The following is a 15,117-nucleotide window of genomic DNA, read 5'->3' on the forward strand; positions in this document are numbered from 1 at the left end:
CTCGCCTCTTAAGCTCCTCCTAAGTGTCCTCTTAAGTCACTCCTGAGTCCCTCCTGAGTCCCTCCTAAGGCTCCTCCTGAGTCCCCCCCGAGTCCCCTCCCGAGTCCCTCCCAAGGCTCCTCCTGAGTCCCTCCTAGGCTTCCTTCTGAGGCTCCTCCTGAGTCCCTCCTAAGGCTCCGCCCGTGTCCCTCCTGAGTCCCTCCAGAGTCCCTCCTAAGGCTCCTCCTAAGTCCCTGCTCTGTCCATGTGTCCCTCAGAAAACACAAAACCCAGGCCCAGCAGAGCTGGAGCCAATTCCACACGGGCTGCACGCTCTTCTGCTATTTCTTTCTCTTCCTCCCTCCTTTCTGTTTCTTTCTGAATATTTTTTCAAATTTATGTCATATTTTAATGTCTAGTAATAAACATCCCTTGCTTTTTTTCACATCCCAGAATGCACTGAGGAGTGTTTGGACTTGCTTTGGTTAGAACAGTTGAGACTACAGAGACGAAACAAGAGGACTTTGCTTCCTTTTTATCTTAGTCACAAGTTCAGGACTGACTGAGATTTTCCAGACGTTAACCTAGATAAGGTCAAACAAATGCCCTGTTGGTAGTTATTTTAAAGGAAGGGGCTAGTCATCAATGGTTACCGTTTTCTGGCTTCTACCAAATCCTTGCCGGGATTTCTCTTAACTTTTTGCGGGGCAGGATTCCCGAGGAGGCCTTGTCACCATCCTACCTGATTGTGTGTCTGAAACTGCATGAAGCCATCTGCAGCAGCACAAAGATACCTAAGTTTTACGAGCTGCCAGCCTTATCTGCCGAGATTGTCTGCAGAATGATTATACTTCTATCCCTGGTGGTAAGTGGAGTCAACACACAAAGTATCACACCCGGGATAGGTGGGGAATTTCAGGCAGCCTCAATTTGGAAAGGAAACAGACTGATTCCCGGGTGCTGAGATGAGATGGAACGGTGGATTCCAGCAGTGGACATTTCTTGTGCTCCTGCTTGATGCTGGGTTCTGTTCTGGGCGTGGGGGTGTCAGTGGGCCAGGGTCTGCCCTTCTGCCACCTTGGGCTCTCGTGGGAGGGAGGCAGAGCGTTAATGTGTGGCCATCAGCTGGCCATGGGGAAACGAGAGAGCTGGCGCAGGGGCTGGAGGTCAGGCAATGCCACGCGGAGAAGACGACTTTTCTTTTTTCTTGATTCTGTTGTTTGCAGAGAACTATGGGAACCATTTTCCTCCCAAAAAAATACATGTCCAAACATGGTCTTTCCCACCTTCTTTACATTGTGGCTTGAATACAGTAACAAAGGCCATAGCACCACACATCTGTCCCCCGCTGCATGTCGCGTTCCAGGTCTGACGGCAGGATGACCCAGCTCCTCCGTCCCAAGGAAAGCCACTGTTGTGACTTCTCCTATGGATCAGTTTTTTTTTGTTTTTGTTTTTGTTTTTTTTTAAGACGGAGTCTCACTCTGTTGCCCAGGCTAGAGTGCAGTGGCGCGATCTCGGCTCACTGCAAGCTCCGCCTCCCGGGTTCACGCCATTCTCCTGCCTCAGCCTCCCAAGTAGCTGGGATTACAGACGCCTGCCACCACGCCTGGCTAATTTTTGTATTTTTAGTAGACATGGGGTTTCACCATGTTAGCCAGGATGGTCTCGATCTCCTGACCTCATGATCCGCCCGCCTTGGCCTCCCAAAGTGCTGGGATTACAGGCGTGAACCACCACGCCCGGCCTCCCATGGATCAGTTTTACCTGTCTTCCAGCTTTGACCTTTCTGCCTCCGACTTTCCCCACTCAGCCCCATGTCTCCGAGCTCTGTCTGTATGGTGCAGGGATCGGCAATTCCTTCTTTCTCGTCTCTGTGCAGCTGTCACCCACTCGAGTTCATGAGTTTCAGTTTGAAAGTGATGTAAGATTTAATGTTTAGACTGATCATTTGTTTGTTTTTTTGAGATGAGTTTTGCTCTTGTTGCCCAGGCTGGAGTGCAGTGGCGCCATCTCAGCTCACTGCAATCTCTGCCTCCTAGGTTCAAGCGATCCTCCTGCCTCAGCCTCCCAAGTGGCTGGGACTACAGGTGTGCACCACCACACCCAGCTAATTTTTGTATTTTTAGTAGAAACAGGGTTTCACCATGTTGGCCAGGATGGTCTCAAACGCCTGACCTCACGTGATCCGCCTGCCTTGGCCTCCCAAAGTGCTGGGATTGCAGATGTGAGCCACTGCACCCAGCACAATCTTTTTTTTTTTTTTTTTTTGGAGATGGAGTTTCACTCTTGTTGCCCAGGCTGTAGTGCAATGGCACTATCTCGGCTCACCACAACCTCTGCCTCCTGGGTTCAAGCGATTCTCCTGCCTCAGCCTCCCAAGTAGCTGGGATTACAGGCATGCACCACTAAACCCAGCTAATTCTGTATTTTTGGTCGAGACGGGATTTCTACATGTTGGTCAGGCTGGCCTCGAACTCCCAACCTCAGGTGATTTGCCTGCCTCAGCCTCCCAAAGTGCTAGGATTACAGGCATGAGCTACCGCACCTGGCTGATCATTTTTTTTTAATCTTACTTCAAGTTAGAACTGTGACGTTAGTGATAGAAAACAATTAAGTGTATGTTTTAACTTTCTTCCTTTCAGTTTTCTTGTGTTAAAGTACCACAGACACAGTTTAAGAATAAATATCATTGGTGAGATGATCACGTTCTCTGGAGTGGCTGCTATTTAAACCACCACAGGCAGCTGCCAACTTCCACATAAACTGTGTTTAAGGAATTTATCAGTTACTTAGGATTTATTTTCTACAGAAATAACTATCTTAAATGTTGGCTGGGATCTCAGAAAAGTTTAATCCATATTATGGACAAAATACTCTCTACCTGTGCCATAAAAGCAAGCAAACAAACAAACAAAAAACCTTTGCAATACTAAAATTAAACAAAGCAAAAATACATGACACATGTTGAAGAAACTTTTAGGTGGCTGCTGCTGTGAAGGCTCCAGGGTTGACGGACACTTGGAGAACAAGGTGCCCGTGTCAGGCTGCGGAGGGCTGTGCAGCCTCTGAGTGGTCATTCAGTTTGTTGTTATTGGCCATCGCTGCCCAGCCCTGTGTTGCTGGATTGTTCTAGAAGGAGCTGTGCCATTGGGGGGATTGTTCTAGAAGGAGCTGTGCCATTGGGGGGAACTTCAGCAGTGCCTGTTTCGTTTTCTTCCGGCCCCCTCCCCCTGCGTGCTGTGCTCTAGTCACCCCTGCGCCCAGCCCCCTCTGCGGGCTTCTCTCTTTCTCTTTCACGGCAGCACCTGCATCCTGGCCCCTCTTACATGCTTTGAAAGCTCCTGCCTGTATCTTCCCGCCCTGGCCTTTCCCAGGTATAGTGATGCTGTGTTCCCCTGACTGCTGTGGGCTTTTCCTCTCTCCCACTCTCGGGCAGCCCCGCCCAGCGGCAGCCCTGTCCACTTGCCCAGCTGCCTTGAGGCGTGGGCCTCTCGGTGCTTCCAGCGAGCACCTGAGCGCATCCAGGTTCTGTGGCTCCTGACACTTGCACAATGTGCAGGGCTGTGCTTAAAAAGATCACACACTTGGCCGGGTGTGGTAGCTCACACCTGTAATCCCAGCACTTTGGAAGGCCAAAGCAGGCAGATAACCAGAGGTTAGGAGTTCGAGACCAGCCTGGCCAACATGGTGAAACCCTGTCTCTACTAAAAAATACAAAAATTAGCCAGGTATGGTGGCATGCACTTGTAATCTCTACTTGGGAGGCTGAAGCAGGAGAATCACTTGAACCCGGGAGGTGGAGGTTGCAGTGAGCCAAGATCGTACCCCTGTACTCCAGCCTGGGTGACAGAGTGAGACTCTGTCTCAAAAAAAAAAAAAAAAAGAAAGAAAAGAAAAAGACCACACATTAATTCAGGACTGTGGGGCTCTTCCCAGGAGGAGGTGGCCCTGACCCCTGACCTGTATGCTTCCTGGGAAGTGTGCTTCTGGGGAGGACAGAGGGAGGAGGAAGGAGAGGGAGGAAGAGGAAGGCAGGGGAGAGAAGGGAGGCATTACAGGAGGCTTTGAGCCCAGGGAAAGAGGGGTTTTCCCTTGGGTCTGGTGGGTCCGGCATGGAGGCAGGGGGAGGGCGTGATGGGAGCACAGTGGGAAGGGGACCCAGGTTTACCTCCGGGTCAGGAGCCTGGCTGTCTCCTGTGTCTAAGGAGCAGGCCCGGGAGTCTGTAGGGCCCCTCTCTGGGGCGTGCTTTTCCCCCTCAGTCTCCTGGGCACAGCCTGGGGACCTGCTCATTGGCAGGACAGAGGCTGCCTGGGCTTTCGGGGGAGCACACAGATGCCGTTCCCTCCCTCCCTCTTTTCTCCCATATCACCCACGTTCAGGGTGAACCCAGAAAACCCTGGGGAGTGGAAGTGCTTTGGGAATGTGGGCTTCTGCCAAGGCCTGTGGTCCCTCCATCGTAGCCACTCCTTGAGCAGCCTGTGCCAGCAGGGAGGAGAGGAGGGGGTGCAGCGTCTCGCCGGCAACCTGAGTCCACAGCCGAGGATGACTGACCCTCCCTCTTGTGTGACAACAGGATTCTGCAGGACAGGGAGATGAAACTGGAAATAATTCAGTCCAAACAGTCTTCCAAGGGACGCTTGCTGCTACAAAAAGGTGGCTCCAAGAAGTTTTTACAGAGAACATGCTCGCATATTCAGGTGCCTCATTCACATACGTCGAGGAAATTGAGGTAAGCATTTGGCCGAAGGCTTCTGGGTAGGGATGTGAGTGATCGTGATTCCTCATGGCCTCAAATCATGGGGTACAGGCTGCTGGCCAGGGGCAGTTGTTGGCCTTCACCTGAGCCTCGGTTCTTCATCTACAAAATGGAGTTGCTCCTGTCTGCCTGGCAGGGTGGCTCTGAGGCACACAGATGCCGGGTGTAAAGTGCCGCTGCACTGCCTGGTGTCCCCTGGCCGGGCACAGTCCCTGTGGTGATGGAGGTGTGGAGGTGATGGTGCTGGTTGGTGGTGGTGGTGATAGAGGTGCGGAGGTGATGGTGATGGTTGGTGGTGGTGGTGATAGAGGTGATGGTGGTTGTGGTGGAGGTGGAGGTGGTTGTGGTGGAGGTGATGGTGATGGTTGGTGGTGGTGGTGATAGAGGTGATGGTGGTTGTGGTGGAGGTGGAGGTGGTTGTGGTGGAGGTGATGGTGATGGTTGGTGGTGGTGGTGATAGAGGTGATGGTGGTTGTGGTGGAGGTGGAGGTGGTTGTGGTGGAGGTCATGGTGATGGTTGGTGGTGGTGGTGATAGAGGTGATGGTGGTTGTGGTGGAGGTGGAGGTGGTTGTGGTGGGGGTGATGGTGATGGTTGGTGGTGGTGGTGATAGAGGTGATGGTGGGGATGATGGTCATGGAGATGGTGAAGGGGAGGTGATGGTGGTGATGGTGGTGGTGATTGTGGTGGAGGTGATGGTGGTGGTGGTGGTGGTGATTGTGGTGGAGGTGATGGTGGTGATGGTGATGGTAGTTATGGTTGTGGAGGTGGTGGTGGAGGTGGAGGAGATGGAGGTGATGGTGGTGATGGTGGTTGTGGTGGAGGTGGAGGTGGTTGTGGTGGAGGTGATGGTGGTGGAGGTGATGGTGGAGGTAATGGAGGTGATGGTGGTGGAGGTGGTGGTGGTGATGGTGGTGGTGGAGGTGATGGTGGAGGTAATGGAGGTGATGGTGGTGGTGGAGGGGATGGAGGTGATGGTGGTGATGGTGGTTGTGGTGGAGGTGATGGTGGTGATGGCGATGGTGGTGGAGGTGATGGTGGAGGTAATGGAGGTGATGGTGGTGGAGGTGATGGTGGAGGTGATGGTGGTGGAGGTGATAGTGGAGGTAATGGAGGTGATGGTGGTGGAGGTGATGGTGGAGGTAATGGAGGTGATGGTGGTGGAGGTGATGGTGGAGGTGATGGTGGTGGAGGTGATGGTGGAGGTAATGGAGGTGATAGTGGTGGAGGTGATGGTGGTGGTGGAGGGGATGGAGGTGATGGTGGTGATGGTGATTGTGGTGGAGGTGATGGTGGTGATGGTGGAGGTAATGGAGGTGATGGTGGTGGAGGTGATAGTGGAGGTAATGGAGGTGATGGTGGTGGAGGTGATAGTGGAGGTAATGGAGGTGATGGTGGTGGAGGTGATGGTGGTGATGGTGGTTGTGGTGGAGGTGATGGTGGTGGTTGTGGTGGAGGTGACGGTGATGCTGGTGGTGGAGGTGATGGTGGAGGTACTGGAGGTGATGGTGGTGATGGCGATGGTTGTGGAGGTGATGGTGGTGGAGGTGATGGTGGAGGTAATGGAGGTGATGGTGGTGGAGGTGGTGGAGGTACTGGAGGTGATGGTGGTGATGGCGATGGTTGTGGAGGTGATGGTGGTGGAGGTGGTGGAGGTGACTGGTGGTGGTGGTGGAGGTGGTGGAGGTGACTGGTGGTGGTGGTGGAGGTGGTGGAGGTGACTGGTGGTGGTGGTGGAGGTGATGGTGGTGGTGGTGGTGGAGGTGACAGTGGTGGTGCTGGTGGTGGAGGTGGTGGAGGTACTGGAGGTGATGGTGGTGGTGGAGGTGATGGTGGTGGAGGTGGTGGTGGAGGTGGTGGTGGTGGAGGTGATGGTGGTGGAGGTGGTGGAGGTGACTGGTGGTGGTGGTGGAGGTGATGGTGGTGGTGGTGGTGGAGGTGGTGGAGGTGACTGGTGGTGGTGGTGGAGGTGATGGTGGTGGTGGTGGTGGAGGTGACTGGTGGTGGTGGTGGAGGTGATGGTGGTGGAGGTGGTGGAGGTGACTGGTGGTGGTGGTGGAGGTGATGGTGGTGGAGGTGGTGGAGGTGACGGTGGTGCTGGTGGTGGAGGTGGTGGAGGTACTGGAGGTGATGGTGGTGGTGGAGGTGATAGTGGTGAAGGTGATGGAGGTGGTGGAGGTTATGGAGATAATGGTGGTGGTGGAGGTGATGGATATTTGAACATGCCTGACCTAAGAAAAGTTCATTTTCATTTTTGGCTGGGCACTGTGGCTGATGCCTGTAACCCCAACTCTTTAGGAAGCCTAGGTGGAAGGGTGGCTTGAATCCAGGAGGTCAGGGCTGCAGTGAGCTATGACTGTGCCACTGCACTCCAACCCAGGTGACAGAGCGAGACCCTGTCTCTTAAAATATTTTTTTACAGTGCATTTTCATGTGTTTCAACCTCCTAGTGTCCCTGCCAAAAATATTTTAATCTGAATCAAATCATGGGGAAATTACGAGACAAATCAGGTCAAAAGACAGTTTACAAAACAGTTGGCCTGAACTTTTCAAAACTGTCAACATGTTAAAAGAAAAAAGAAAAAAATGACCAGGGAACTCTTCTAGAAAAGAGATGTGATAAGTAAATGTAGAAAAGAGATGTGATAAGTAAGTACAGCGTGTGTCCCAGGAGGATCTAGGATCCAGTCAGTACAGGAGCTGGAGCACGAGAGGAACGGGGTGCTCTTCCTGGGGGCAGAGTGTCCTCCTCTCCACGTTGCATGTCCTGAGTGGGAAACCTGCACAGAGTTGTATGGAGAAGGGCTGGGGTCTTAGGAGACCCTGCCCAGGTATGTAGTGGCTAGGTGCCATGATGCCTGCAACTTACTTTCCAACGGTTTGGGAGAGAAAATGCTCATTTATGCAGAGAGTCCGAAGAGCGAGCAGAGAGGAGAGAGGAAGAGTGAAAGCAGCTGTGTGAAGCGTGACCAGCACAGGACTGTAGTTGAATGAATGTGGGTGGTGGTGTGCTATTCTTGCGACCTTTTTGAAAGTTCAAAAATTTTCAAAGTATAACATTAGAGATAAATCCTTTCAGAATAAAAAGCCAGTTGTGCAGTAGGAGGACCAGTAGTGGCCCCTGGTTGGGTCTCTGATTCTAGAAAGCCAATCTGGGCTGCTGTGACCGGCCACTAGCACGGCTCACTGTTGATGAAGGTTGGGGAGAGCCCTGGTGCTCGCGGAGTCCCTCGCTCTCTGTATTGCCGTAATGCTCTGTCTTTCTCCCTTCATGAGAGTGTGCCGTGGCATTTAGTCATGAGAGTGGGTGTGACCTGTGTGCGGGTTTTGCAGGTCTGGAGGCGGCTGGTGGAAATCCACTTCCCCATGGAGCATGGCTGGAAGGAGTCGTTGCTGGGAGACATGGAATGGAGGCTCAAACAGGTACCAAAAGTTCGGGGGCAATCTTTTCAGGGTGTGAAGGCAAGCTGGAGAACCCCAGACCATTAGCGACAGCCAAGAGATCTCAGCAGTGCCTCTCTGTGGGCAGGGATGGGGTGAATCCCAGCTCCATGTTTCTGTTTCTGATCCAGCCCTTATAGTCTGTCCCCAGAAGAGCGCTTTGGAGTCTTACTGAGAGGACAGAGAGGAACAAGGGCCCAGGATCTCACCATCATGGGGGTGCAGGATCTTTCCTGACCCCTTCGTTGGACTTGCGACGGGGATGCTGTGTTTACTTGGCCCGCTGTGCTCAACCCCTTGTGGGAGGGAGCACGTGAGTGAGTGTGGCATCTGGCCAGCTGCTTTGGGAGCTGGCAGGAGCAAGCTCCGTGCAGGCCCTGCAGCAGTGCCCAGGTTGAGGTGCCTGCAACCCCCGAAGCTCTAGAGGGCATGTTACAGTGCTCTCTTAGCTCTGCCGTCTATAGACAGTGGTGTGTTATCAGCTCAGTGGGCCCCTTGCCTTCTTGCCTAGGGTGGCTGCCCTCTGCCAGGGCCAGTGTGACACCCTCTTTTAGGTACCCACAATTGGTGGGTCCCAAGCTCTTGTCCAGCATCCAAGAAGAATGAGGTCACCTGGACACTTGAAGGATGGTGAAGGTGGAGAATTTTATTAAGCAATGGAAATGGCTCTCCATGGAGAGGGGAGCTGGAGAGGGGATGGGTTAGGTGGGGAATCTTCCTCTGGTCCAGGTGTCTGGCTGGCTCTTCCCTGAAGTCAGGATGTCTTTCCAAAGTTAAACCCTCTCTTCTTGGAAGTCCAGCCATCCCTCTGAAGTCAAGTCACCTGTTTCCAGTCAAGCTACTTCTCTTTCACTATTCTATTGGTAAAAAGACATTACGCCGAAAGAACCAGTGGGAAGAGAGCAGGCACGCAGGGATAGAGGTTCTCACTTTGGGCCATGGGTTTCAGGCTTTTCGGCTCGAAGGTGGGGTTTTGCCAGGGACCCGCCCTTGTCTGCATAGGATTTCTCTGCCTCCTGCCTCCATCAATGGGGCCCCAGGCACAGGAGGGGCCAAACCTGCCTATAGGCAGCAAGTCTAAGTGGCCTGTTGGTGACAGGAGCCTCATGACACACAAGTGGAGAACACACAGACATGCCCCTCATTCTGAATTAAGGCCTGAGGCTCGAGGAAAATTAGCTTTTATGTGATACGAGAGTTTTATATGTAACTTTTTTTTTTTTGAGACAGAGTCTCGCTCTGTCGCCCAAGCTGGAGTGCCGTGGTGGGATGTCGGCTCACTGCAAACTCTGCCTCCCAGGTTCATGCCATTCTCCTGCCTCAGCCTCCCGAGTAACTGGGACTACAGGTGCCCGCCACCACGCCCAGCTATATTTTTGTATTTTTTGTAGAGATGAGGTTTCACCATGTTAACCAGGATGGTCTCTATCTCCTGACCTCGTGATCCACCCGCCTCAGCCTCCCAAAGTGCTGGGATTACAGGCGTGAGCCACCGCGCCTGGCCTATATGTAACTGTTAAATGGATCTTTAAAGGGAAAAGTCAGAAACAAGGAAAAATGACCTATTTCTCATGACTTACCTGTTTTTGCAAGCCAGGTGCTTTTTCTGCAGAGTGGGAAAAGAGACTCTTTTACATTTTAGCCTTTGGTCCACTGGTGGGGGGCAGGGAGGACATGCTTTGCGTGGGCCGGGAGAAGCTTAAAATTGGGGGAAACGGTAAAACAGTGGGAAAGTAAAAATGATGAAAGAACTTTCATCCCATAGAGCACTGGAGCGCTGCATCCGAAAGCTCTGAAACCACCCCCCTTCGATTTTTGCAGGAGAAACCCCTCTCCCAGATCACTGCCTACTGCAATAGCCGCTGGGACACCAAAGGCTTAGAGGACAGTGTGGCCAAGACCTTTGAGAAATGCGCCATTGAAGCCGTGAGCTCAGCCTGCCAGGTGAACAACCTCTCCTCCCCGGGGAAACGGATTCGGGCTCACAGCTGTGTTCTGCCATGACCCAGCTAAGGGCTATGGAGCACCCGCTGGGTCTCAGCTCCTCTGCTAACTCAGAGATTGGGAAGTGGGCACCCTCCTCCCTCGCCAAGGGCAATGGTGCTGAAATCCAGTTCTCTCCGGATTCCTCGGTGTGCTGCACAGCCCCTGCTGCTCGCACCATCCTGCATGTGTTCCATATGGAATCACGGCCGTGTGCATGTGGCACAAGTCACACGGGCTTGCAGGCCATTCCTCAGACAGCCCTGTTATCATTGTGGCTGCTGGTTTGTTTGATTGTTAACACTTACTCAGTAGGTGTGCAGGAAAAGACTCCAAAGGTTGACAGAACATTTATGGAAGCAAAATGTGTGAAATGGAAAATTGTATCAATTTATTTAGCTCTTTTCGGCAGAGGGGAAGAGATTGTGCCCCCCTGTCTCCCAGGAACAGTCTCGCAGGCAATACCACACGAGGAAGCCCCCTGCTGTTCTGACTGTCATATGAATGGAATCATATCATATGTGGCCTTTCGGGTATGGCTTATTTCACTGAGCATAATGTTTTTGTTTTTGTTGTTGTTGTTGTTTGTTTGTTGTTTTTGAGACAGAGTTTCACTCTTTTTGCCCAGGCTGGAGTGCAATGGTGGGATCTTGGCTCACCGCAACCTCTGCCTCCCGGGTTCAAGTGATTCTCCTGCCTCAGCCTCCCAAGTGTTGGAATTACAGCTACTTTTTGTTTAAAGAGTCTTTTAATTGTTTAAAGAACAATGTGCTGCCACACTCGGCTAATTTTGTATTTTTAGAAGAGACAGGGTTTCTCCATGTTGGTTAGGCTGGTCTCGAACTCTCGACCTCAGGTGATCCACCCACCTTGGCCTCCCAAAGTGCTGAGATTACAGGTGTGAGCCACCATGCCCCGCCAAGCATAATGTTTTAAAAGTCCATCCAGGCTGGACGCGGTTGCTCACGCCTGTAATCACAGCCCTTTGGGAGCCCAGGAGTTCAAGACAAGCCTGGGTAATAGAGTAAGACCCTGTCTCTATAAAAACTAAAAAATAAACAAAAACAATTAGCCAGGCATGGCTGGGCTCACCTGTGGTCCCAGCTACTTGGGAGGCTGAGGTGGGAGGCTCCCTTGGGCCCAGAAGGTCAAGGCAGCAGTGAGTCATGATCACACCACTGCACTTCAACCTGGGGGACAGAGCAAGACCCTGTCTCAAAAAGCAATAACAACTAAAGTCCATCCATATTGTAGCATGTGTCAGTTTACGTTAAGTATTCCTTACCCAAAATGCTTGAGACCACAAGTGTCTTGGATTTCAGATGTTTTCAAATTTTGGAATATTTGCATTTACATAATGAGATGTCTTCCAGATGGGACCCAGAGTCTAACCACAAAATTCACTTGTTTCATATACATCTTATACACGTAGCCTGAAGATAATTTTATACAATATTTTTAACAATTTTGTGCATGAGACAAAGTTTGTGTTAAGTATTTGTGTGTTGAATTTTTCACTCGTGGCATCATTATACTCAAAAAGTTTGGATTCTGGAGTATTTTGGATTTTGGGATTAGGAATGCTCAACCTATATTTCATTTTTTTCCATGGCCAAATATTACCGTTTATCCATGTGTCCATTGACGGCCATCTAGGTTGCTTCTTCGGCTATTATAAATCTGCTGATACAAACATTAGTGTACATGTTTATGTGTGGGTGTATGTCTTCATTTCTCCTGGGTGTATACCTCGATGTGGAATTGCTGAATCATATGGTAACTCCATGTTTAATTGTTTAAAGAACTGTCGGGCCGAGTCCCACAGCAGCTGAACCATTTTCAATCCCTCCAGCAGCTTAGGAGGCTTCCAGGTTCTCCACATCCTCACCAACATGTGTTATCTAACTTTTTGATTCTAGCCATCCTAGTGGGTATGAAGTGGTCTCCACATCTTCATCAACATGTGTTATCTAACTTTTTGATTCTAGCCATCCTAGTGGGTATGAAGTGGTATCTCCTTGTGGTTTTTGTTTGTTTTTTTGAGACGGAGTCTTGCTCTGTCACCCAGGCTGGAGTGCGGTGGCGTGATCTTGGCTCACTGCGACACCTCCACCTCCTGAGTTCAAGCAATTCTCCTGCCTCAGTCTCTCGAGTAGCTGGGACTACAGACATGTGCCACCATGCCCAGCTGATTTTTGTATTTTGGGTAGAGATGGGGTTTTACCATGTGGGCCAGGATGGTCTCAATCTCTTGACCTCATGGTCCACCTGCCTCGGCCTCCCAAAGTGCTGGGATTACAGGCATGAGCCACCGTGCCCGGCCTCATTGTGGTTTTTAACTGCATTTCTCTGATAACTAATGATATCAAGCATCTTTTCATATGCTTATTGGATTTGTCTGTATCTTCTTTGGAGAAATGTTTATTGAGATATTTTGCCCCTCATCCCCACCCCCCCCCCTTTTTTTTTTTTTTTGAGAAAAGGTCTCGCTTTGTCACCCAGGCTGGAATACAATGGCACGATCGCAGCTCACTACAGCCTCAACCTCCTGGGCTGAAGTGGTCCTCCCACTTCAGCGTCCCGAGTAGCAGGGACTACAGGCATATGCCATCATGTTCAGCTCATTAAAAAAAAAATTTCTCTGGGCTGGGCACGGTGGCTCACGCCTGTAGACCATCCTGGCTAACATGGTGAAACCCTGTCTCTACTAAAAATACAAAAAATTAGCTGGGCATGGTGGCATGTGCCTGTAGTCCCAGCTGCTTGGGAGGCTGAGGCCAGAGAATCACTTGAACCCATGAGGCGGAGGTTGCAGTGAGCTGAGATCGTGCCATTGCACTCCAGCCTGGGTGACAGAGCGAGACTCTGTCTCAAAAAAAAAATTTTCTTTGTGTAGAGACAGGGTCTTGAGGTGTTGCCCAGGCTGGTCTTGGACTCCTGGACTCACATGAGCCTCCCTCCTTGGCCTCCCAAAGTGTTGGGATTGAAGGCATGAGCCACTGCACCTGGCCTCTTTTGCTCATTTTTAAATTGGGTTGTCTTTTTATTATAGAGTTGGGAGTCTTTATTCTATATACAAGTCCCTTGTCAGATACATGATTGCAAGTATTTTCTCCCATTCTATGTGTTGTTTTTTCACATTCTTGTTGGTTTCTTTTGAAACACAGAAGTCTTTAATTTTGAAGAAGTTGAGCATATCTGTTTTTTCTTTTGTTGCTTGTACTTTTGGTGTCAAAGAATCCTTTGCCAAATCCTAGGTGATGAAGATTTACTCCTATGTTTATTTATCTCTAAATGTTTTATAGTTTTAGCTCTTACATTTAGGCCTTTGATCCATTTTGAGTTCCTTTTTGTATATGGTGCATATGGTGTGAGGTAAGGGTTCTGTTTCATTCTCTTGCATGTGGACATCCAGTTGTCCCAGCATTTGTTGAAAGGACTCTATATTCCCCGTTGAGTGATGTTGGCACTTTTGTCAAAAATCTGTTGACGATACATATATGGATTTATTTCTAGATTTTCAAGTCTATGTGTTGATCTACTTGTCTATCCTTGTGTCAGTACCACACTGTTTGGACTACCATTGGTTTCTAGTAAGTTTTGAAATTGGGATGCGTTAGTCCTCCTACTTTGTTCTTATTTTTCAAGATTGTTTTGGCTATTTTGGGTCCCTTGCAATTTCATAAGAATTTTAGAATCAGTATGTCAGTTTCCACTGAAAAGGAAGTCAGCTGGGATTCTGATAGGGCTGGTATTCAATGTATAGATCAGTTTGGAGAGCATTGCCGTCTTAACAAGGTTAAGTTGGATTTCTTTCATTCAATTAGATTTTTTTTTTTCCCTGTTTAGACGGAGTCTCGCTCTGTTGCCCAGGCTGGAGCGCCCAAGTAGCTGGGACTACAGGTGCCCATCACCATGCCTGGCTAATTTTTGTATTTTTAGTAGAGACGGGGTTTCACCATGTTGGTCAGGCTGGTCTCGAACTCCTGACCTCAGATGATCCACCCTCCTTGGCCTCCCAGAGTCTTGGGATTACAGGCATGAGCCACCATTCCTGGCCAATTTCTTTTAACAATGTTTTGTATTTTTCATAGTTTAAATTTTGCACTTCTTTTGTTAAATTTCTAAGTACTTTTTTTTTTGGGGGGTTGCTATTGTAATTGGAATTGTTTTCTGAATTCCGTTTCCAGATTGTTCCTTGCTGGTGTCTAGACACACAGTGCTCCATGTGTCTTGTATCCTGCAACATTGCTGAGCTCATTTGGTAGCTCAAATTGTGTGCGTGTGTGTGTGTGTGTGTGTGCATGAGAGACACATTTTCTATACATAAGATGATATCATCTGTGAATAGAGTTTCACTTCTTCCAATCTGGATGCCTTTTATTTCTTTCTCTTGCATAACTGCCCTGGCTAGAACCTCCAGTACAATGTTGAATGAAAGTGGACATCTTTGTCTTGTTCTGATCTTAAGAGAAGGTTTCAGTCTTTTGCCACCAGGTGTGATGTCAGCATGAGCTTTTCATAGATGCCCTTTATCAGTTTGTGGAAGTTCCTTTTTGTTCCTCATTTGTTGAATTTTTTTTTTCTTTAATCATAGAAGAGAGTTGGATTTTGTCAAATGCTTTTCCCCTATCTACTGAAATGATCATGTGATATTTTCCTATTATTATTAACTGATATTTGATGTTAAATCAACCTTTCATCCCTGAGATAAATTACACTTGATCATGGTGTATAGTTCCTTTAACATGTGGCTGGATAAGGTTTTCTTTTATCCTTTTAAATGTCAGAAAGTATCTATTATAAATTAACCTTGTGGTTTTCACTAATTACTGAAATGTTTTGCAGAAACTTTGAACCTAAGGAAGAAAAATATTGTTTCTCGGAGGAGAATTAAAAAGAGAATTAAAATGTATATGTTGTTTGTAGGCAGCTTTTTAAAAGAATTACAGTTT

The 15,117-nt window shown here is 49.4% G+C and overlaps 1 protein-coding gene across 3 annotated transcripts in view; it reads left to right on the forward strand.

The window, feature by feature from the left end:
* Nucleotides 1-15,117, forward strand: part of RNF213 (ring finger protein 213) — a 135,229-nt gene that overhangs the window by 48,965 nt on the left and 71,147 nt on the right. For all 3 annotated transcript variants that reach the window (XM_054535867.2, XM_063718332.1, XM_063718331.1), the window contains exons 15-18: nucleotides 691-844; nucleotides 4,557-4,712; nucleotides 8,072-8,161; nucleotides 10,001-10,123. In XM_054535867.2, the coding sequence (XP_054391842.2) occupies nucleotides 691-844; nucleotides 4,557-4,712; nucleotides 8,072-8,161; nucleotides 10,001-10,123 (523 nt within the window). The remainder of the gene's footprint in view (nucleotides 1-690; nucleotides 845-4,556; nucleotides 4,713-8,071; nucleotides 8,162-10,000; nucleotides 10,124-15,117) is intronic.

The sequence above is a fragment of the Pongo abelii genome, chromosome 19 (assembly GCF_028885655.2).
Source record: "Pongo abelii isolate AG06213 chromosome 19, NHGRI_mPonAbe1-v2.0_pri, whole genome shotgun sequence".
Taxonomy (NCBI): Eukaryota; Metazoa; Chordata; class Mammalia; order Primates; family Hominidae; genus Pongo; species Pongo abelii.